At 38.3% G+C, this 24,515-nt stretch overlaps 1 protein-coding gene across 2 annotated transcripts in view; it reads right to left on the reverse strand.

Moving 5' to 3' along the window:
• POLA1 (DNA polymerase alpha 1, catalytic subunit) overlaps nucleotides 1-24,515 on the reverse strand; it is a 282,474-nt gene that overhangs the window by 147,856 nt on the left and 110,103 nt on the right. For both annotated transcript variants that reach the window (XM_033117633.1, XM_033117628.1), the window contains exons 27-32: nucleotides 21,910-21,942; nucleotides 21,072-21,164; nucleotides 19,447-19,652; nucleotides 17,567-17,699; nucleotides 10,988-11,119; nucleotides 6,163-6,337 (exon numbers count right to left, since the gene is read on the reverse strand). In XM_033117633.1, the coding sequence (XP_032973524.1) occupies nucleotides 6,163-6,337; nucleotides 10,988-11,119; nucleotides 17,567-17,699; nucleotides 19,447-19,652; nucleotides 21,072-21,164; nucleotides 21,910-21,942 (772 nt within the window). The remainder of the gene's footprint in view (nucleotides 1-6,162; nucleotides 6,338-10,987; nucleotides 11,120-17,566; nucleotides 17,700-19,446; nucleotides 19,653-21,071; nucleotides 21,165-21,909; nucleotides 21,943-24,515) is intronic.

Consider the following 24,515-nt stretch of genomic DNA (forward strand, 5'->3'; position numbering starts at 1 on the left):
ATATATATTTAATATCATTTAAGTATCTATGTACAGTGCTGTATTCAGCTGTTTTCACTTATTCTGTCTTACCCATTTTTCTACGGGCTACATAATCTTCGTGTCATTTTGGTGTACTTAATTAAAATAATGTATTTTTTATAAAATGGACCTATAGTTAATAATATGGTATTGTATACTTCAAAGTTGCTGAGATTAGATCTTAAGTATTCTCACTACAAAAAGAGTTAACTATGTGAGGTGATGGATGTGTTAACTATCTTGGTCTTGATGATAATCATTCTACAATGTACGTACATCAAACCATCATTGCTGTACACTAGATTTATACAGTTACACTTGTCAATTCTTCCTCAATAAAGTTAAATTTTTTAAAAATTGACCTAACTGAAATAATTCAGTAAGTTCCCATTTTCCTTTGGAAACTCCAAGTGTTACGAAACCAGAGTTAGGAATTACTAGTCTGAGCAATTATTCTAAACATGCTCTAATTTGCTTCCCAGTTCTCAGTTCTCAGAGGTCTCTGCTTGAGTAGGTGAGAAGTGTCACTGTAGGCCCTCAGCATTGTGGGCTAGTGGGACAGAAACAAAATCATGTGCTTCCCTTATAGGGACGGAGGCGCAAAGCTTTGCAACTGATACACTCTAAGAGGCTCTTCGTGAATTCCCTGACGTGCCACGGGGAGTGGCCGAGAGGGCATGGACTACTGCCATGAAGCTGGGGGTGGGTAAAGGCAGCCGTTCCAAGCTCCACACTGGCCTCTCCACAGCACATTCCCACAATGCCTCAAATGCCTCCATGTCTATACACTCCTCTCTGGTGGCCCCAGCTAGAAGTGGTCTCTGCTCCCCTGAACATCAACAGTCCTGTATTTTACCTCTTCCGGGACATACCTGGTGTTGTCCACTAGACTTCCGCACAATGGTGAAATCAACTACGTGCACTGGGCTGTATCTGAATCAAGAAACCAAGGCTGACTCAACTCTGTGTCCCTAGAGCACCCATTAAGATGCTGAGAGGAACGGGTCTTCACCATCAGTGCATTCAATGGATACAAAACTAGGCTGGGAGCCTGAGCCGTCTGATCATGCACTTGGAATGGCACTCCATCCTGGAAGAGGTGGCTCTTATCAGCTGACAAGATTTAATGTCCTACTTTGCATGTGGTGCGATCTACTTAAATTTTACTATTAATTATTTTATAGAAAATATTTAAGGTTTGGAAATGAAGGTCATGTATGGGCATTCTTCTACATAAGAGCTTAATCGTGAACAAAGGCAAAAGTCTTGATTTATAAAGTAATACCTGAGGCGCCTGCTGGTGACATCATTCTACTCCCAACCACCTGTATTTCATTCTACTCCCCATCTTTTGTAGTCTGTCAAAGGTACCCCAAACACCGCTTGGCCCAGCGTTGTACTTATTTCTTAGAAGATGTTACTGGATCCTGTCTACTGAGAAAAATTACCTTCTGTAACATGAGTGGTACAGCCATTTTTTTAAAAGAATTTTTACTTCTAATTTAACCCAGGAATGCACTAGGTTAAATGTGTCCTGTCTTGTTTCAAGCACTACTTTCCGAGATTAAATTTTTAAATTCTCAGGTTCTTCAAACATCAATAATTTCTCAGGACCAATGAGAAAACTGCCCAGATGGGTAAATGCCTGAAATTTTTATCACTGACCATGAAGAAATGTACTTGACAGCTATTGTACAAATCATCACTCATTGGAGAAAATATATTATATAATTCTAAGTATCGTTCTACATGAAACGTAAATTTATTAAAGGATGAAACTCAAGAATGAACTTTAGACTATTCTCATCACTGGCTTGTTTTGCTCGGTACAGAAGACGATTTGGATGTTGACGCACACCGTGAATATTTCATCCACAGAATATAGAGCTTTCATTAGCACAAGAGAGAGAAAAACCTATAGTCTGGAGAACAAAAGCTAAGAGTTCCAAGTTTCAGTGGCCACGTTTCCCATAGGGCTATTGTATAGAAGAGTAATACTATATTTTTTTCTATTCACAGATGGAAAAGAGTAAAATTTTGCTTTATGTAAGCCCAACAGCAATAATCTTGCATGGGTTTCAGAAAAATGATACACATTTTACTGTGGGATAATGAGGACCATTAGTTATTAGAGAACAAATCATTCTCTTTCAATTCAACAGACTTACTCATTCACTCATTTAATAGACTATCCTCTCTCCTTTTCACTAAAATGGCCTTCCCATACAGAATACCTGGCCATGCAACATGCCACCAGACAGACTTCAGGAGGTTTCTTGACGGGGAGAAATAGAAAATGTTCAAAGTGAAGCCACAGGATAAAAACCAACACTTGATGCTTGCCTTTCATTTCAAGGAAAGCAGTATAAAAGCAATAGAAAAAGAAAAAGGTAGTTGAAAAATATAGTTGCTCTCCACAAAAGAGTCTTAAAAATAAAAAATCATGAACTTAATAATTTTCCTAAATGAAATTATGCCATTATTCTTGATTTCTTTGTACTAACTCAAAGGACAAAGTATCAAACTTCACTAAAGTTTCAACACTATAATACATTTCATTAATCAAAGATAAAAACTACATTACAAGCAAGAGAATTATTTTATGTCTGTGATTAGGCAGTTGGAGGGCTTGTATTTTATGTATACATTTGTACACTTCAACTTATTTAACAGTGTCAGTTCACTAACTGCAGTTTTTTTATATAAAGAAAACAGATTTAGAATTTTAAAGACAAATTACAGTAATTTTATGCCTACAGCTTGCACCTCTTAGAAACCACGCACCCCCTAACACTCCCCTTACTTTCCCACCACTTCCCCATCTCCTCCCTCCTCCTCTCTAAAACCACAGGCTAAGTGAGAACTGATAGCAGGGCCCTCAAATCCCCTAGTGAAGAACAGCCACCCTAATTTTTCACTTGGGGTGGAGGAACAAAGGATGCAGATCAAAGTGTAGCTACTGAATAGGGCAGGGGGCAGATGCCTGCAAAGACCTGCCTGGTAAACGGCAATGTTTCCTCCAGATCTTCATGGTGACGGGCACTTGCTGCCCACACTTCATGAACATGGGGCCTCCTCTGAGGAAAGAGGGAGAGAGGACTACGAGATTCACTACTAATGGAGACAGATATGTGGATACCACTGGTGACGGCAGGGGCTGCCGTGGGACAAGAGGACGAGAAAGGGAGGAGGGCGACTGCACAGCGACAACCTCACACGCCCTCACTATAAAAACTGCTGCCATCGGCTGGATGGCTCAGGTGGTGAGAGCGCAGAGCTCTGAACAACAGGGTCGCCGGTTCAATTCCCACATGGGATGGTGGGCTGCGCCCCCTGCAACTAAGACTGAAAACGGCGACTGGACTTGGGAGCTGAGCTGCGCCCTCCACAACTAGATGGAAGGACAACGACTTGGAGCTGATGGGCCCTGGAGAAACACACTGTTCCCCAATAAAAAAAAATTGGGGGAGAAAAAAAAACTGCCGCCAAGTGGCAAAGGATAAAAATGAGAAAAAATAAGATAAAAAGAGGGAGCAGCAGCAGCTCCTTCAAGGCCGAGGACATAGGCCCTTCTGGTAGCTCTAATCAGCTAGCTACCTGGACCTGAGAAGAGGCTGCCCAGAATAGTGTCCGTACTGCCAAGGCTTTCAGGTTCTGAGGTAACCTAGAGCTTTCAGGTGATGAGGGAGGCGAGATGGAGACATGTGAGACCGTGCACAAGCAGCACAGCAGGTTCCCTCCGTAGACGGAGATCAGTCAGCAATAACAGGAACCCTCTGAAGACGGGACCCACTAGGGCTGCCAGCTGGGAAAATTACCTGTGAAAACTAGATTCATAAGGCAGCTTATCAGGCTGCTGCAGTTAGGATAGCCTGCCCTGAAGCAAGTCAAAATCTGCCTACTACTTAATGTAGATTAAACAAATGATCTGAAATATGACCCTGGAACTAACAAAATCAATCTGGCCCCCTTTTGATATGCGTATCTCAGTGGAACATCAGGGTATCTGCTGGGCAGGCTCCACCACCCTTTATCGCTCTTTTGCTGAAACACAAGGCTCCACACTTAGCTGGTAAATGTCACTCACGGGGCGGGGCCTGTTCCATTTACCCCTCCTCAGCACTGCAAAAGTCAATACCATGTGATGACACAAATGGAAAAACTGGGAATCTCACCGAAACAAAGAAACAGCTTTGCTCAGGGGTTGCTCAGGGATTTTCAGTGGGGAGGGGTGGGACCCACAGTGGGGACAGAAGGGAGAGGCTGAAGCTCCTATGCTTCGTGTCCATGCCATCCCACTCCTGGCTGAGGACACGTGTCACCCCGTCGCAGAGCTGAGAAGGGCAGTGCAGGTTAGCACAGTCGTTAAGGGCACAAGCTTTGGAGTCGTGCAGAGCTGGGTCCCAATCCAGCCACAGCCAGTCACTTACTAGCTATGTGACAAGACCAAGTCAGTCACTCCTCTAAGCCTCAGCTTCCTTCTCTGGAAAATGGAATTAATACCACATACCCTCATGAGGTCGTTCCAAGGATTCAATGAGAAACATAAGCAAAATACTTATCACAGCACCCAGTAGAGTAAGCACTCAATGCAGAGGAGAGGAAAAAAAGAAGGAAGCTGAAAGATGTCGGGCACGTCCACTCCCACCTCCCAGCTGAGGATTTATAAATATCATCAAATACAACTCAACTTTGAGAATACATTATATGATGATTTGGGTAGCAGAATTTTATCTTCCTAATTATGTTTTGCTTAGGCAAATGTCAAAAATGAGCTTCCACTTCCAGAGCAGACACTGATGGGATAGTGGAAACGGGCTGGCAGGAGGAACTCAGACACAAACTCAGCAGGGGCAGGATGGCAAATATGTGACTTGATCATTCATCTGTCCAATCTCAGTCCACAGACGTGCACTGAGCACTAACTATGTGCAGATCTCATGGACCGGAGGAGTGTGGGCATATTTATGCAGGAACCTGGCAAGAGGGTGGGACGTGGCTGACGGCATGCACTGACCACGCCCTCTGCTCCCGGCCTGTGCGGAGCATCTCACACACATCGCCTTATCGCTCCTTCAGAGCAACTCTAGTCCATGACTCCAGACACCACGGCTTAGACCAAGGTTTACAGGCTTACCAAAGCCACAGAGCCACAACCAGCATTTGAACACAAGGCCCTCTGATGCAAAAGCCCATGGCGTAAGGCAGACGTTTCCATGAGAAGGGGGGGAGAATTTTCCATGAAGCAGGGACCCTGAATATACTGATTAAGAAATAAGGCTTGCAGCTAGATTAAGAAATACAGGTTGTAGCTAGAAAGTTAGAGTCCATAACTGCCAAAGGTGTCTCTGGACTTGACGTATAGATAGTGAGGAACCACCTAAGGACTTCGTTAGACAGTACTCTAAAAATATTCCTGTGTGCGTACAATGGAATAGAGAGTGGACAGCCTAAGGCAATATAACTCTTTACATGCTGGTCGTCTAGAAATGAAATCAACACAGGTTATGAAATATATTTCTAAGCAAGAGATGACAATCTGGTGACACAGCAAAACGTCAAACAAACACTGAGGTTTCAGGGGTGGCTGGCACCTCCTGGGATGTTAGGAATCAGCCAATTCCTAGAAGATAACAGGGAGTCCAATTTTAGAAGAATTTAAATGCAAGTGAGAATAAACTCTTCAATGTTAAAAAAAAAAAGCCGTGTTTTCTCACTTTACATGACAATACCTTTAGAGACAGAGATAAAATAAGCCAATAATCAAGATACCATCAATCTCCTTATTAATGGAAATTCACCAAAGTTACAACAACGTAAACTCAGAGACTTGTAATGGCACCTACAATCCTCTCCATCCTTTCTGTTACCTTCTCTCCCTGCCCTCAGCATTTACTGATTGAGTACCAACTACGGAGAAGGCATATGGTTACAGAGGTACCAAGTATGCAGGGTTCACAGTCTAAGAGGGGAGACAGACACTGGTCACCAAACCACCAAAGATAAATGCCAAAGCACAAACCAGGAAGTGCTTGCTCGACACAGCGCCATGCCTAGAAAAGGGCCAACAACAGTTAAAGGAGGGAGGACCCGTGCGTCGCTGTGGACGGGTGAGGGGCTACATGAGCTCGGGGCACTTACCTAACCACGTTGCAATGAGGACAGCATCAATTCCGTCTATGGGCTCACAGATCCGAGCCACGACTGGGTGGATCTGCTGGGCCAGGTAGTACTGGGTGTCAATGGTTAAACTGTCCTGTTTCTGCAGCTGCTCAGGTGCATAGGCCCTTTGACTCGCACTCAGGTTTGACCCATCCTGCAAGAGGACATGGCATATAAGTAGGGTTGTGTCAAATTCAACAATACATACATACTTGCTTGGTCAAAAAGGACAATTCAAATGTTGTGTATTCAATTCCAAACACCAAGTCCTTTTGACCTATGGGTGAATATTTCATATGCATCTAAGAGTAGGAAGATGAAGGAGAACATCTCGCCTACTGTCCAAGAATGTAAATCCAGCAGCATGTGTTGTGTTCTATTTTTTGTTGAAACATGAAACCAACAAGATGGCATAACTAGATTAAATAATTCCACCTGCCACATCACAGAAACACATTGAGAAGACTTGCTAACAATTAGTCTAGTCACAAGGGCCTTTTAGGACTGATGACAAGAAACATGTGTGGTCCTTTTATTATGTTAATGATCCCTTCATGTAGGCAACGTAGTCACAGTATCATCTAAAAGACTCTGGGGGTAATACTTCCCTTGAGAGCTATATGTATCAGTGAGACACAAACAAGCAAGGGGAAAAGACAGGGGGATGAAACCCACAGAGTAGTCACTTATGTACAAGATATAATAGGTAAAAGTAAAATTAATGAGGTATCTGGTGGCTTGGCAGAGCCCTAGAAACAAAATATTTGGCCACTGGAATGAAGGGCATGTCACTTTGTGCTGTTTATGTGGCTCTTCAAGGCAAGGAAGATGGGTCAGAGTGCCTTTCAATGGCTTCCCCTTAACTCTATAAAAAAGTTGTGAAACTCCGTGTCATTGGCCCATATACAGCCCTGTGGGTGATGCCACCATCATCTGTGAATCAAAAAGTCATCACTCTACTGGACCAACATCCAACTCACTCCACTCTTCCTCTCGTCTGCAACAACAGAATTTAATATTCAGCTGGTAAATTATTACTATTCACAGTGCTCAGCAAAACTGATTATACTGTGAGTCTTCTTCTTTCATTCCTGCTACAATCAGTCCCTTCTCAGCTCAGTGCCCAGCCCAAGGTAGAGGCAACCTTCCACACGGCCGTCTTTACCGCAACTGGAGCAAGGGCTTCCTTCTCTGGAGAGATTCCTGACGGAAAAAAACTGGGATGCTTACCAACTAGGTTCTACCTATTCTAAGATATAATGAAATACCGAGAAAGAAAGCAAATCACAGATAAAAAGAATTGCTTGTAATTATTTTTCAGTTTACAACACAGTAAAAAAATGGCAGAATAAACTTTAATTATTTCCCTTTCAGAAGTCTGAATTGTTAGATCAGAGTATGGTGATAGGCAACGACAGAAAGTGTGTGAAATATCTTTGGGCAGTGTCTTTACACACCACAGCTGCATGCAGACTGCCTTTTAACAAACACGTGAAATACCATTAATTTATAGAATTAGAGTTTTTAAAAAACTGGTCTGTCCTTAATATTATAGCAATGTTGAGTTTACTAACTTTTAATGGTGAATAAAAATCAGATTTGTAGAGGCAAATGCTTTTTTTTTAAAAGAGCACTTGGGTTACTTTTCAATATATCATTACAAGATGTTCTCATAGTAAAGTATATTTGTAAAAAAGCAGTTGACAATTTCTACACATATTCTCAATTGAAAAAGATTTTACTTTAAATATCCACACAAAAGACTAGTTTTAACAGTAACCCAAACATATCTCTTATTGTATTTAAAAAATCTGAGCTCAAACATGACTAAATTCAAAGGAATTGATAAGATGACAGGTTTTGCTGAATTGTATTGGAAAAACATTTAGGCCGTGACATAAGATCTACCCCTCAAAGACCTAATTCTCAAACCTAGCAAGACCCCATGGTGTATACAGTAACATGCAGCATACACCATTAAAAACAGACTAAGGAGCCATATTGGTCTTCCTGGAAGTGCCCATGTAGTAATTTGTGAACTTCAAAACTCATACTTCACAGAAACAACCAGGTGGAGTCAATTCATTCAAAACTATGTAGTCACCTTCAGTAGGAAACTAATGGAAAACATTTTTAAACAGGAGATAAGTGGGCCCCTTCAAATGTTACAGGCATGCCTTATGGAAATTATGTCCACTGAAAGTTAAATAATTAAGAATTTAAAACTTAAACAATAAGTGGAAGTTGATTTCAGATCTCAGCAAATAATTCGTGTAGGTTTTACAAGACCATGAACTATAATATAAATTAGGTACCAAAAATATTACCCTGAACTCATCTGAATTTATAGTCTGAATAAACTATCAGTAGAACACTATATTCTACATGAAAATTTTAAACAGAACAGAACCTGTTCAGGAGATAGGCTATTAATGGAGGGCACCTCTGCTTAGAGTAATAAGCAGTTCTCTTAAAATGCCTAATCAGACTTTTTCAAAAAACATGGTTGTGTTATGAAGCACGGAAAGAATGATCTGAGTGCTTAAAAGCAAAAGAGGTAGGCAGTTGTCATGCAGGGTGTCATGCGGGGTCTCTGGTCCCGCTCTCCACATAAGAACGCAGGACATGGTGAGGCCAAAAAGGAACACCCACGGAGCCATAGGTAGGGGAGTCACACCACTATAGTCTTACTGGAGGCTGGGTTGGAGACACAGGAAGCAGGAGCCACGCTGTTCGCAACCTGCCGTCCACCTCTCTGCCAACCCACCTCTCTTGCTAGCTGCAATCCGCCCTGCTAACTGCAATCTGCACTTGTTAGCTCAGCCACCATCAGCTGTTAGCGTAGCCATGGCAGTTACATTAGTGGCCAATGGCTCACTGGTTACAGCTGACGGCCAACTAGCCACAGCTGACGGCCATCCAATCACAGTTGATGGCCATTTACTACCCGAGCCAGCACCTTTCCACGTGAGGGCGAGAGCCTGGAAACTGCACTCCTGGCTCTGTAGCCACAGCAGTTTTGGTGAAAGTGGGTGTGTCCCACTGTTAGGGAGAAAAGGCAAATTAAAGTCCTACAGCTTTTCTTCAGACACGGTAAGAAGAATAATAAATAGGAAGAAATGTAAACTGCAGTTTTAACAAGCAAGTAAGTTAAGATCCAGTACCAGTGGATGGGGGAAATGTTGAAAAAGACATCAAACTGGATTTATTGTATTATATTAGCATCATCAGCATTTAAGCTTTTCTGTACCAATAAGACCTGAGAAGAAGATATCATAAGGCCTAGATATCATAAGCCTTGATTTAGACATCAAGGAACATAAGCTTGACTTTTAAATACATCGGTCATACTACCATACATCTCCATCACAGATTTAGCCAAAATATAACTCTGGCTGGATTTCATTATTAGATGCTATTTCACAGAACCTATACGTACATTTTAAAAGTTGTATGCTGCCATCTGCTCCTGTCTGTCATTAATAATCTAAGAGTTTTTCCATGTATGTGAAGACATGAGGGGAAAACAAAACTAGCCTATTTGCTAAAATCTTTATTTGCATAATATGAAAATTGTTTTTTTTGAGGTGAGACTTGTTTGAGGCAATATGCAAAGCACATGAAGGGCTTGAGCGAGTCAGCCATTTGAGGAAATATTTTTTTGCAGGAATTGGCTTCTTGTACCAGTTCTTAATCAAGAGTAACCCTAGGAGGGAGACAGAGTCAAGTGCTCGTTCCTGTCCGTATCCTTCCATCACTTGTTGTGGACATCATCTACAGGGCCGAGCACATATTGGCAGACAACTTTTAGATTTTGAAAAGACTCTGATTTAAAAATAAACACGTTAATTGCAGTTCGATAAAGGTCCATCATATTGCGGTGAAGCTTGAGGCTTATCTAAAAATTTGTACTGTAACAACACAATGCAATAATTAATTAAAAACAAAGTCTTATTCAGATGAATTATGCCTTTTGGTAGACAAACCACCCCATAGTAATTTTAAAGATTTGGATAGAAGTTATGACAGACTTAATTTTTTTAACAGAGAGCAGAAACGAGACCTGTCCATTGTTCCAACTGGAGTTAAGTGTTTTCAAAGAAAAAAAAAATGCTCTTCTGTCCTACTCTTTCTCCCCATTCCTGTTAGAGGCATGCTGCTCTCAAAAGAAATGAGTTACTGCTTTCAAACTGTGTTCTAGAAGGCCTAGAGGTGCCTCAGAGGTACCTCATGGAACAGGGAGAAGTTAAGGAGGGGGGTTCTAGGCACCTTCCACTCAAAAGACAAAAAAAGGAAATGAAACTGGCTCATTGTGTTTTCTTTATAAGACATGTTTTTTTAGGATCTCTCACCTTTCTCCATGTATCATGCATTTCCTATTTTTTTCAAGTAACTATTTGAACATAGGCTAGGGAAAAACACATTTACTCTCTTATTCTACCAATATTCATAATGGGAACTGTTGCAAAAGAAATGAGAAAGGACCACTGCTGGACCTATGACCAAACTCATCTGCATTGTCATTAAAGTTAATTTAGGGGTGAAACAGTAGTTAACTGTTATACGCCTGTCTCACCAAACTAATTTCAGTGAACCAAAACACTAATCTTCAATGGTTTGCGAAAATTTTAATAAAATTTGCCATACTCCTGACTAATGCTTCAATGCTATAAAACCAACCAGATTAAACCATCTCTTGACAGCATCAATTATTTGGAAAACTACTAAATAAGATACTGTGGGGATCAGGATTTGACTATGGGCTCTTAAGTAGTATGAGTCTTGTTAATTATGATAGTTTTACCTGACAGATGACATATGATACAGTATCTCCAGCTTTCATCTTTCTGCCTCCTTGAGAATTTATCCAGAGGGCAACATGCACATGAGGTAGGCTTTTTTTATCAGGGTAATCCTGTGGATCCTTTGTCAATGCCTAAAAGACAAAAAGAGGGAACAAAAAGTCCCAATCTTTAAAATAAAACTCTTCTCATATTGATATAGACAAATACATCTTTGCTAGAATCACACTAGCCACATCAACATAAAAATGATAGAAGCTATATGTAGAAAACTCTTTCAGAGAATCTTTAGACATTCCATCCTCAAGGCTCCTTTCCCCTTTATTTAGTAATTAATATAACCAGATACAACCCTGACAGAAAAGAAATACAAGTTTATGGACCATGGCACATAATACTTGGATAGAAAAAATTAAGACTATAAATTCAGTCTTCTATGCAGCTTTACAGTTTCTTCTAATGTTTGCAATTCTCTCACTGAATTAACTGATTGGTTAGGACAATAGATGATGGATAATGGCTACACTTCTCTAGCCTAAATAAATCCCTAAGGCACCAGAAATCACTGAATTTACTCACACTGTCACCATAAGCTCTACAAAGGCAGAATTAGTGAGTGTAACAGAAAGTAAGCGCCATGAAAGTAGAACACTGCAACCTTGCTCACAGCTGCATTCCCAGTGCTCAGAGCGATGCGTGGTGTAGAGTACAAATCAAATGTTTGCAGAATAAATGATTTCACTCATTCTGCAATAATTCACTAAGTTCAAGCACTGTAAAGTACTGCAAGATGACCAAGACAGTCATCTGGTATTAGTAAATTACTCCCCATTCCACAAAAAAACATCAACAAAACCCAAACCTCTAAAATAAGCTGCATGTGCCAGGAGGGAGATGTGAACAAATGTTATGGAGAGAGTTTAAAGAGGCAAAGATCACTTGCACCTGACAGCAGAAACCATGGAAGAAAAAAAACTTAAGCAGGCACATGAAAGAAAAACAAGATTTGAAGAAAATGCAACAGGGGCATGAAGATTCTAGGCAGAGGAAAAAGCAACAGTTAAAAGCAAGAGGTGAGAGAAAATAAGTCTATTGGACTGTAACTCAATATGCACAAGGGAAAGGAGGGAAACATCTAACTCTGTAAAAGGTGGATTTCAAAAGACAAGAGAAAGGACAGAGAACATGGTGCTACGTGACTAGGTCACTTAAGTATGGTACGCAGACCCCCAGGGGTTCCTGGAACCATTCAGGGGGTTAAGAGATCAAAACTATTTTCCTAACAATACTATTTGCACTGATGATGCAGAAGCAATGGTCAGGAAAGATTCTAGTATCTTATAAACATGAATCAGGGCAGCACTAAGTACCACACATACTAATAGTCATTGTATTCTATACCACCACACACTCGGTTTAAAAAAAAAAAAGCAACTTTCACTTAAGAATGTTCTTGATAAAGCAGTTAAAAATTATTAATTTTTAAGCTCTCAACCCTTGAATATAAGGCCAGTGTTTTGTGTGCAAACAGGAATTCTGCACAAGGCTCTTCTACTGCATAGTGAAGAAAATGGCTCGTGGAAAAGTACTTGAGCAACTGAGTTGCAAGCTAAACTAGCTGCCTTTTTCATGGAACACAATTTTTACTTGAAAAAAAAACAGGCCGACTACAGTTATTCTAACTTGGGATTCTGGCGGACAATTTCTCAAGAACCAAGTGAGCCTGCCACCTCAAGGAAAACAACTCACAGTATATATTGTCTATGATAAAATTCAACCTTTCAAGTGCAAATTAGAATTCTGGAAAACTTGTTTCCACTCTGTGAGTACAATAGTTTCCCAACACTTACAGACTTTTCTGATGACAGAAGTAGGAATATTTTTAAATGTGAGTTTTGATATTGTGTAATAAAATTTGGAAGCTTTGTATAACTCAGGGAACCAACACTGAACAAATATACAATGCGTAATGTCATGCATGGGTAAAATACCCAAAGTACAATATAGACGACCAGAGTTTAATGTAAGAGAGTACACAAAGTTCATTGACATGGTTTCAGATTTCACATTACAAATAACCTTTAAGAAAATACCACTTAGAGAGTTTTAGTGTAGAATCAAAGAAGAATATGCACAATTATCTGAAAAAATTACTGAAATACTTCTCCTTTTTCCAACTATGTATTTGTGTGAAACTGGATTTTCTTCCTATACTCAACCAAAACTACACATCACAACAGATTGGATGCACAAGCAGATATGAGAATCCAGATGTCTTTTAAATTGGACATTAAAGAGATATGCAAAATTGTAAAATGAGGTTACTCCTCTAGCTAATTTTTCTTTGTTTCGAAATATATAGCTATTTTTCATGGAAAAATGTTATTTTTGTAATCACTTAATGGGATTATTGGTACTTTAAATTAATAAATGTTTTTAAAATTTCAGTTTTAATTTCTAACACAGTAAATATCAACATAACCACATAAACAAAAGCTCTTGGAGGCCTCAATTATTTTCAGAGTGTGAAGGAGTCCTGAGGCTAGGAAATTTAAGAACTGCTATAGCTGAATAAAGCAGGTCCTCAAACACCTCTGCACAACCCACGTTATGTACACTTTCTAAATTACTCTGTGTAGGAGAGTGCCTAAGAAACTCTCCAAGTATTTGAATCTCCTCAAACCTGAAGTATGCAAAATCCTGATTGACTCGGTTGGGTAATGCTGCATAGAAATCTTAATCAATATAACTCTACTTAAGAAAACCGTTATCTTCTTCAATTGACTATACTTCAGTGCAATGTTAAGAAATTCTGAATTTCATCTGACATACTTTCTAATTATTAGATTGGGGCTATTTTGGGGGTTTTTACAAGCTAGTTTTAGAAGGCTTGATTTTTTGGGGGGAAAAGCCATCCTGGTGGTTTAGGATCAAGTTAGCCAGAGTTATAAAAATCAGCTCTCAAGTATTTTGTGTTACTTTATGAAATATATTTAAGCTAAGATTGCCATAATTCAGAAAACCAGTTGCTTTTGGCAACAAGGGCTAAAATCTCTACAAAGGTAAATCTCACCACTTCACCCTTCCACCCTAGGCTAACCTAACGTCCTATTTTCAACTCCAACCTACATCCAAAATACGTACACGCACACGCACGCACACACACACCCTATACATATAAATATTTATAACATATGGAAATATATACTATATAGACATATGTATCCTATATATAAAAATTCTAAACATAAAAACACGGACCATGTTTTGCTTATTCAACTTTATACCCCAGAATCTAGCACTGTGCACATAAGAGGTACTCCATGTTTGATGAATAGATGATTAAATTTTTTTTATTTTTTGATTCTTCAATTATAGTTAACATTCAATATTATATTACTTTTGGGTGTACAGCATAATGGTTAGACATTTATATAACTTATGAAGTAATCCCCCTGATAAGTCTACTAAACCACCTGGCACTATACACAGTTATTACATTATGGACTTTATTCCCTATATTGTACTTTATATCCCCATGACTATTTTGTAAGTACCAATTTGCACTTCTTAATCCCTATACCTTTTTCACCCAGCACCCCAACCCCTTCCCATTTGGTAAACATCAATTTGTTCTCTGTATCTGTGAGTCTGTTTCTGTTTTGTTTGTTCATTTATTTTGTTTCTTTAGATTCCACATATAAGTGAGCTCATATGGTATTTGTCTTTCTCAGTCTGACTTACTTCACTTAGCATAACACCTGTAGGTCCATCTGTTTTGTCACGAATGGTGAGATTTCATTCTTTTTTATGGCCGAGTAATATCCTATTGTATATATGTACCACAATATCTTTATCCAATCGTCTACTGATGGGCAATTGGGTTGCTTCTGTATCTTGGCAATTGTAAATAGTGCTGCAATGAACACAGGGATGCATATATCTTTTTGAATTAGTGTTTTGGGTTTCTTTGGATAAATACCCAGAAGTAGAATTGCTGGGTCATAAGGTAGTTCCATTTCTCATTTTTTGAGGAACCTCCACACTGCCTTCCATAGCGGCTGCACCAGTCTGCATTCCCACCAACAGTGTATGAGGGTTCCTTTTTCTCCACAGCCTCTCCAACACTTGTTACTATTTGTCTTGTTGATGATAGCCATTCTGACTGGGGTGAGGTGATATCTCATTGTGGTTTTTATTTGCATTTCTCTGATGATTAGTGATGTTGAGCATTTTTTCATATGCCTATTGGCCATCTGTATGTCCTTTTTGGAGAAATGTCTATTCAGGTCCTCTGCCCGTTTTTCAATTGCATTGTTTTAAACAAACCAATTCTTTTAAAGTTCACTGAACAACTATTATTTGCCAGTTACAATGCAAGTGAAATGGAGACTATCAAGATAGCAAGCCACAGAAAAATGTATGCACAGCCTTGATCACACTATTAACTATTGTTATTAGTAATAATAATGTATCACTATAATGATAATTATTAAAGCTGAGTGACGGAGACATGGGGGTTCATAATATCATTCTATTTTGTATAAGTTAAAATTTTTAATCATAAAAACTTTAAAATAACAAAACTGTAGACTGTTCATCAGAACTCGGAGATTGCCAGTGTGCCGTTTATGACTCCAGGTTTCTTTGCATGCTAGTAATATTGTCTCATCATTCATATGAGATGATAGTTTGGGCCCACTAGCCTGAGGCCGTGTGCTCAGTGTTATTTTGTCAATAAGGTAGTCATTTTTAGACTGAACATTCCAAACTCATGGAACGCCTTGCAACAGAGGGCCCACACTTCTAAGAAGATAGGCAGTATTAGGGATACAATGTGCAGAATAGATGCTAAAATTGATCAAAGGAAGACTGAAGTCATAACTCTTGCTCATACTAGTTTTTGAGAAAGAGACAAAACAAAATCTGAATGGAAACCGCTTTCTAGATGTCACAAGTGATTCCATGCCAATAGGTGTACACTGCATCACACACAGTGAAGAGCTAGTGCCAAGGCACATATTCTCTTATAATATTTCTATATTTTGTACTTCTGTATATAAATAAATGTCTTCTGTTGTGAATTTAAAGACATCATGGTCAAGGTGTAGGAAACAAGTGACTTACCTAAGAATGAATACAAATCATAAGAATATACATGGAAAATACTCATTTTCTCTAGGAATCAAAGAAATGCAAATTAAATCCAACAGTGAAATACTGTTTCATATCCATAGTAGCAATGTTTTATTTAAATATCAGCAATGATATTATCACCAACGTAATAGCGTCTGTGGTGAAATTGGCACACATTTTGTTGTTATCAATTGGTATCACCCTTTTGCAAAGCAATTTGGTAAAAGCCATACAGATATTTGTATCTTTTTGATTCAAGTATTTCACTTCAAGGAACCTAAGCCAAAAGCAAAAAGATAAATAGACAAAGATATGTAATATAATTATTTAAAATAGCAAAAATAAATAATTTAAATAATCAAACAAGAATTTTAAATAAAGATGTATCAGTGAAATATAAGATTAACACATTGATTAGCATGATGGTTTTCAAGGTAATATAGAAATGTGGAAAAATCTGTTTATGTTAAATGCAAATAGAGTTCAAAATAATATACATTGCAATTGCTGCAATGTAAAAATATGTTTTCAAGAATAAACTGTGCAAAAGTGGCAAGCATTACTTTTAGCACACAGGTATTGTGAGTTTTAATTCTGAAATTTCCATTTAATGTCATCATTAGATTCTTTTTCATTAAATCTCATTTTTTATAAGCTTTGACAACAAAATCTATTTATCATAAAACTGGTAAAATGATATTTGCAAAATTTGCTTCCAGATACGTAAGGGTACTTACTTTTTAAACTGGAAAAAAATCTTTAACCTAACATCTTGTATTACACAGCATTTTGGAAACCAACATTTTTTTTTTTTTCAAATTAGGTAAAAAAAAATATTCCCTATTTTCAACAACTAAGATTGCCCGTAAAGTGTAACTTATGTAGTTAAGACAAAAAGACACACAAGTGTTTTGAATGTACAGAAAGTGCTACCATCATCTTAATTCTACATAACAATGCCCAAAGAAGCCACCTGATTATAGTACCTCTAAGGATCACCTTTTGTGAAGTTAGACACACACACACACACACACACGCACGCACGCACGCACGCACGCACGCACGCTCGTACTTGCCCCCCCCTTTCTCTCTAAGCTTATAGGCCTGCCCCCCAAACAACTACACAACTATAACTTAGGAGGACTATGAAAAAGGTAGTACTCTCGAGTCCCTGAAACATCAACTATAGCACTGCACAGAACCTCCGGAAACAAGGCCTCCATGAAATAAGGAACGGAGAGAGAAGGCTGTGTGGCAGACATGCAGTACCAGTGGCTGGAAGAGGAAGAGTGGTATGCTAATGCTCAATCTGTGAGATAGTGGTTAAGCAGCTTTCATCACCAGCTAGGATTTATTTCAATTGCAAGGATGAGGTGGTTCTTCAACTATCTGAAGGAGAAAAACACATGGCAGCAGCTGGGCTCAGCAATAAATGCTACGTTTACCTTGTTAATTTCAAACTGGCTCACTGGGACACTGCCATTTAGCACGTTTTCTCCGATTTCTATTAACCTCTTCTGAATATTTTCCACTATAGTGTCCCGGCTTTGATCAGAAAGAATCTGGCCAATGACAAAGCTGCAAAAAGAGAGAGGGGTTGATTTTTTTCAATGTCATACTTGATTAATACAGGAGAGAAAATGAAGATAAATGCCACTAGATTAACATGTGGACAAGAACCATACTAAAAGCTAACATGAGGGTTTATGCCTAAAAAGCCATTACTATTTGTTTTCTAACATTACCTCTACCAAAGGTTGACCAACCTTGGAATGTCAGGTTTGCCCTTCGACATACAGATCATTTTTTTATGCAGCATCTAATACTTCATACGAAATACAGAGAAAGGTATGTGTTCCATCATATTTTTATGCAATTATAAAGTTCAAAAGCAGTTATATTCTACCCATAAGTTAAAATGTTAGAAGACAAATATTTCACTTTTCTCATAAAGCACCAATATATTATCTCTGATGTCATCAAGATATCACCCCACCTGAGATGACCATTAGCTTAGGTAACTAGAAATTTAAGTCCTTTATGCAAATTTTAAAAACCCAAAGATTTTAAACATTTCTTTCTTCACCTTCATTATATTGCTCAGTGTTCTCTAACCTATGTTATTCCACCAGAACCCCACAAAAAGGAAAAAAAGAAAAAGGAAGCCAATATTTTATCCATTTCTGAGAAAATGCAGAGCGAGTGTTTGACAGCTGCATTATAATTTGTCAGAAAAAGAACCCTGACAAAAACGTTTGTATAGCTTTAATTACTAATACATTTCTAACTCAGAGAAATTTACTTCTATTATGATGCATCTTTTCTTAGAAAACACAAAGCTGAAGAGAACACTCTAATCGACAGTCCATACAAAGTAGTTTCGTCTTTGGGTACATTTGGGGGCAATGAAGCATTTCAAACTACATTTCATAAAAGGCTAACAGTGACCTATACTCGGATGATCAACTTTGCCTAATCAAGAGTAGTTTGCAGAAGCAACAATTGTGCAATCTCCTAACTTGAAAGCAAGAGGAAGACTGGAAAACAAGTAAAAATGCTGGTATTCAGCAATATTAAAATTAATTTAAAATTTTGCTTTAAAGAAAAAAATTCTTCCACTTTCAGAATTGCTCAGGTTCAAAAAACAAGAATATCTGGAAAGATGGTAAATAAAGTACCTAAAGATTCATCTTTTAAATGGGTGCTTTATAAATTAATATGACCCTAAAAAAAACAAAACAAGTCTTAATACAATCTTCAGTCTCAGGTACAAAGCTAGGGGGTCACTCGTGACATTTATGATTTCCGAGGTATGTATTTGAGAACTAGCTTTTAAATTAACCTGAGATTAGTAATAATCTTTACACACAAATGATATGGGTGAGAACAAAGTCTCACTCCATGGCCCACTCTGAATCCCAGAATATTTTAAGCCATAAAACAGGATACCTTAACAATTATATTCCTTAAGAGGCTCTCGGGTGACTCAGGAACACAACACAAGGCACTTTCTAATAGAAACATTAAAGCAAAACAAAACAAATCGCATAAACAAAACCAACGCTGTAAGGATCAAAATGTGAAGGTTTACCTTCACCATGAGTTAAAACTCATGAGGCGTTATCGAGTCTGGCTTTCTCTATATTTTAATCTATCTATAAAATTCCACTCCAAATAAGTAAGAATTGTTCATATGAATAATAACAACAACAAAGAAGTAATTGTGTTATTGTGCTTGGCAGAATCACAGGTGTTGTCTACATGATAAACACTGGAATATTTTTTAAAGACAAACATCAAAATCAAAAACGAAAGCTGAACTCACTTTCCAGTGTCTTTAGCAAGATCACACCAATCTCTTCTAACTATATCTAACCCTTTCAGCTCCTGTTTGGTGGCGTAATTCCCATCTGATGTTGGCTCCACAACCAGAGCAGCATATTTCTTCTTCTTCAGCAGTAGCAGAGACTTGAAGATTCCATCAATGTCTATTTCAAGCAGTTTGTACAACTTATTCACTTCACTTTTTACCTGTGAAAATTTCAACCATTAATACCAGCTTCTCAAACATCTAATAGGGCGAAGACGAACATGCTATAAATTCCCAAGACTTAAACAGAACTTGAAGTCACACAAGATTAGAATGCATTTACTAAGTGTATATGGAATATGATATTATGTTGGGTCTGATGCAAGAACACTTAAAAAGCACAGGGACAAAAGCACATTAAAAAATGAAGACAATAATATATCATCCCACTCAACCAAAGGACAGATTTGGGAGGGTCAGCCCCAGGAATTATGAAAACTATGAAATAGTCTGTTTTAAATCTAAAAACTAAATGCATATGTACGGACCTTCAAACCACTGGATTAGTTAAGAGATTACATAGTCTAACAAGTAAGTATGTGGCCAGAAATAAGTAAGTAAAACTTTATTAAAATAATGTCTATGATTTCCCTGAACCTCCCACAGCACCCTGAATATAAGCAAATAAGTATATGCTGAACCAATGAATGAACAGTTACCCGCTCTTTATTGACAGGGTCATGGCACAGACCACTGCCTCTAGGAAAATTACACAACTTTTCAAGATTCAGTATGAGTACAATGTGCCAGGCTTGCTCTCAAATGAAGGCTATAGTTTAAATTTCACACATTTCAGGGGGGAAAGGTAGGAAGGTGTTAGTCTGTAAGAGGATACCTTAGTTTTAGTTTTTTGGGACACTATCTGATTAACATAGCAAGTGCTCAAGAAACACTAGTTGTGAACTGCAATTAGGAGGCTACAAATGATTGTTTTTAAATGTCCCCTTACCTTTTCAAATATATTTTAAGTACTCCTGTAAAAGTTATAGATGTGTGTATATGTATGTAGGTAGGTATTTCTCTATCAATGTAGGAAATGCATCTGAACACCACTACAGACATATTTCTCCTTATGAATGACAATGTGATAAGTACTAATGTGACCACATCATAAACTTACCACACTTAGACCGTTCTCAAAGGCAAAACATATCTATCATTTAAGAGAAAAACAATTTCCCCTCTAATTTTACCCTCAAAACAATTGGAAAAGAGGCTAAGAAAATAAGAGGATGAAGAATTGAAGGTACTAAGTTTATTATAATTTTCAGAAGCACACAATGTATGAATTTATAAAATTCATACATTTAACAACATGTTAAAGTTGATGAAACATAATTTTTTTATTGGTTTCAGGTGTACAAAACAATGTAATAGTCAGACATGTATACCCCTCACAAAGTGATACCCTCCTCCCCCAATCTACTACCCCTCTGACGTCGTATATAGCTGTTACAGTTCCATTGACTCTATTCCCTATGCTGTACTCCTCTTCCTGTGACCACATATATATTAAATTATAGTTGACATTCATTGTTATTCAGCTTCATGAAACAGATAATTTTGTCAAATTATCTCACCTTGTTTCCCAATTTAAATACTTCTTCCAGATTGGTGCTATTGGTGTTTATCATAATTGAATCTGTATCTCCATAAATAACTTCAAGATTCATCTAAAGAAAAGCAAAAATTACAAAAATTAACAACTAAAACATGGTGACCATTATGCACAATGAAACTCAAGATTTTCCATAATACAGAAATTACAGGTTCCACTGATTTTTCAAAAGGTTGTATTTATTCTTATCCATATTGTCAGGAGTGTACAATTGAAGATTAAGCCCCAGTAAAAGAGAAAGGTGAACACTGCCACATTAAAAAAAAATCTCCCTAATTTTCTTAAACAGATATTAGAGTGGCAGGGGAAGTGTCTAGTTTCAACTGAAACAAAATGTGGAACTGAATAATATTACCCACTGTATACCAAAAGCTTAGTGGTCATGGCAATTTATGAAGCAGAAACATAATGGGTTTTTAAAATTCAGAGGCACAAATCCATATTAAATTCTTAACAGTTTCCAACAGTATTTAGTAGAATATGAAGAGTGCCAAAAAAAATCAATCATAGCAAACAACACTAGAGCACATAAAGTATAAAGGCCTGGGAGTAAACTCTAATTAGCACTGTTACTAATTTGCTTGAAACACTCATATATAGGCTTCAAGCAGCGGCTACATCAGATCAGTGTTAGTAAAAGAAAAAAGCTATAATCCATTAAGAGGGCTTATAAACGTAAACTAGACATTCTAAGAAGCCATTTTCAGTCTGTTTGGGTTGCAGTTTTCCTTGAATACAAAAATGTGACGAGGTGTGATGTTTAAGAGTTGTCATATGATGAGGAAAATGCTCAGCATTACCTTCTGTACCATGTCTTTCGTATGCATCAAAATCTAAAAGGAAACAAAAAAGTCCAGATTAATGCCTTAGATCAGGGGTGTCCAAACTTTTTTCAACGGTTTTCACCAAGGGCCATATGCGGTAAAATACACAAACAGCCGGGCCACTCACACGAGGTGAAGTACGTATTGCCTCACCCGGTTTATTTAAGTCAACGAAATATATTTTTGGAATTTGCTGCGGGCCAATTAACAATGGATCATGGGCCGCAGCTGGCCCGCGGGCCGCAGTGTGGACACCCCTGCCTTAGATAATTACAAAAACATAACTATAAGCACATAGATAAGTAGCCCAATGATTTTCCATATATTATTAAAGCTCTTGATGGTTTTCTAACTACAACTCTCAAAATAACAGTAACATCAACATAATCTAAAAATAAGTTTGCCTCTACGCTGATTCTTAGAGATATGTAAGCAGATCTATGTAAAGATCTCTCTTTAATAAACATGCATAATAAAAATGCACTAAGTCCTCAGTTAATGTCGTCAATAGGTTCCTTGGAAACTGTGACTTTAAGTGAAATGATGTATTAGCCAACGTTACCATAGGGTAATAGATATAAATAAGAGTTAAGTTCCTATGGTATAATCCTGGTCACAAAACATCACCAAACTTCAAAATAAAGACCCCAAAACACGTCATGCTAAACACTGTAATAAATGTGACCTATATATACATTTAAGAAAGAGGAATAAAAACAAGTAAGATACTGATTTTCTAACCCACTTATAGCAGCTCAGGGTTGTGGGTGGCTGGAGCCTCTCCCAGCAGCTCAGTGTACCAGGCAAGACCCCACCCTGGACAGGACGCCCTTGCATCACAGGGCCATTCACACATCCCACCCTCACTCTGACTGGGATAATTCAGACGTGCCAATTCACCTCATGTGCACATCTTTGGGATGTGGGAGGAAACTGGAGGCCCTGGAGAAAACCCACCCAGACATGGGGAGAACGTGCAAACTCCACACAGTGGCCCTGGCAGGAATAATTTTTTTCTCATCAATATTATAATGAAACGATAAACAAAACAATGTTATTCAAGGACCTGCTGTATCACTTTATAATATGGCAAAAAGGTATACTATTCTCATTACTAACATTTAAATAGAACTGCATGGCTTAAAAAAAAAAAGTTTGACAGAGCATTTCAAATCTGGCAATCCTTTTTTTTAAAATTAGTTTCAGGTGTACAAAACAATGTAATAGACACTTACACCCCTTACAAAGTGATAACCGCCCCCAGTCTACCATCCCTCTGACATCGTATATAACTGTTATAGTTCCACTGACTTTATCCCCTATGCTGTACTCCACATCCTGTGACTATTTATATATATTAAATTATAGTTGGCATTCAATATTATTCAGCTTCAGGTGTACAGCGCAGTGGTCAGGCATCTACAAAACCTGGCAATTCTTACTCATGGTATTCAGGATCTTAAAAAGTAAGTAAATAAATATACATGTGATTTAAATTTCTTCTCTAGACTAAATTTCTTGAAGACAGAAAGTAGACCTTCACTGTAGCCCCTGGACCTAGCACAGTGCCCAGTACAAAGGTGGAGCTCACACATTCAGTGAATGAAGACAAACATATAGGTAATATCTTTAGATAGGCCTGTCCCCAGACCCATACAGCTATAAGACGAGAGACATAGGTTATAATGTGGACATATATAAAAACAGATATAAATGATCTTGGACCGCATCAGAAGTAACATTTAACAAATTAAGGCCTCTTAAAAAGTAATATAACAAGCACTCTGTATCTGTATCACTCTCTTCCGAGAGAGAGAGAGAGAGAGAGAGAGAGAGAGAGAGAGAGAGAGAGAGAGAGAGAGAAGTCGTCCAGATACTGTGCTGTGAGCTTCTCCTGCATTTTCTCCTCTCATTCTCTCAGGTCCCCAAGAGATAACTACCATTAATATCCCCATTTGTTGGATGCAAAAAACAAAACGAAGTAATTAGTTTGTCCCAGTAAGTCACGACCCAAGGATAAGAACCCAGGACCTCTGACTCCAGAGTATGGGGTCAAAGTCACTTCATGCTCTTTTTGCTCCACTATCACCCATCATTTAGAGTGTCAATCGAAACTAGAAGTCACTTTTCTAAAGGGCCAGATACATTTACTTCTTCATTTATATTTTTTTCTACCTCCCATCGTCCTCATTGTCCACTAAGCCCAAACCTCATGACATCACTTCTGTCTTTCTTGTCCGTCGTCTCACAGAGCCCTATAAATCCTGACCTTAGGATAGCTTTTACATCTACCCTTTCCTTTCCATTTCCACTGCCCCTCCCCTTTCTTACTGTCTCCCAATTTTATTCAGGCATTCCTTGTCCTCTATTCTTAGGGGAGGAAGCCCTCCCCCTGTCCTAGGGGTGGTGGGTGCTGGTGAATACCACCATTAGGCTAACCAGAGGTTTTAACAGTGTCCACACAGTGGGTTACCTGTGGATCTTTTTTAAAATACCATTACCCAGCAATTTTTTTTAACAGCTCTCAAGATGATTCTTATGTGGCAGGCGTGGTGAAGGACAACTGGCCTAAGATAATCATG

This window comes from Rhinolophus ferrumequinum, chromosome X (assembly GCF_004115265.2).
Source record: "Rhinolophus ferrumequinum isolate MPI-CBG mRhiFer1 chromosome X, mRhiFer1_v1.p, whole genome shotgun sequence".
NCBI classification, from domain to species: Eukaryota; Metazoa; Chordata; class Mammalia; order Chiroptera; family Rhinolophidae; genus Rhinolophus; species Rhinolophus ferrumequinum.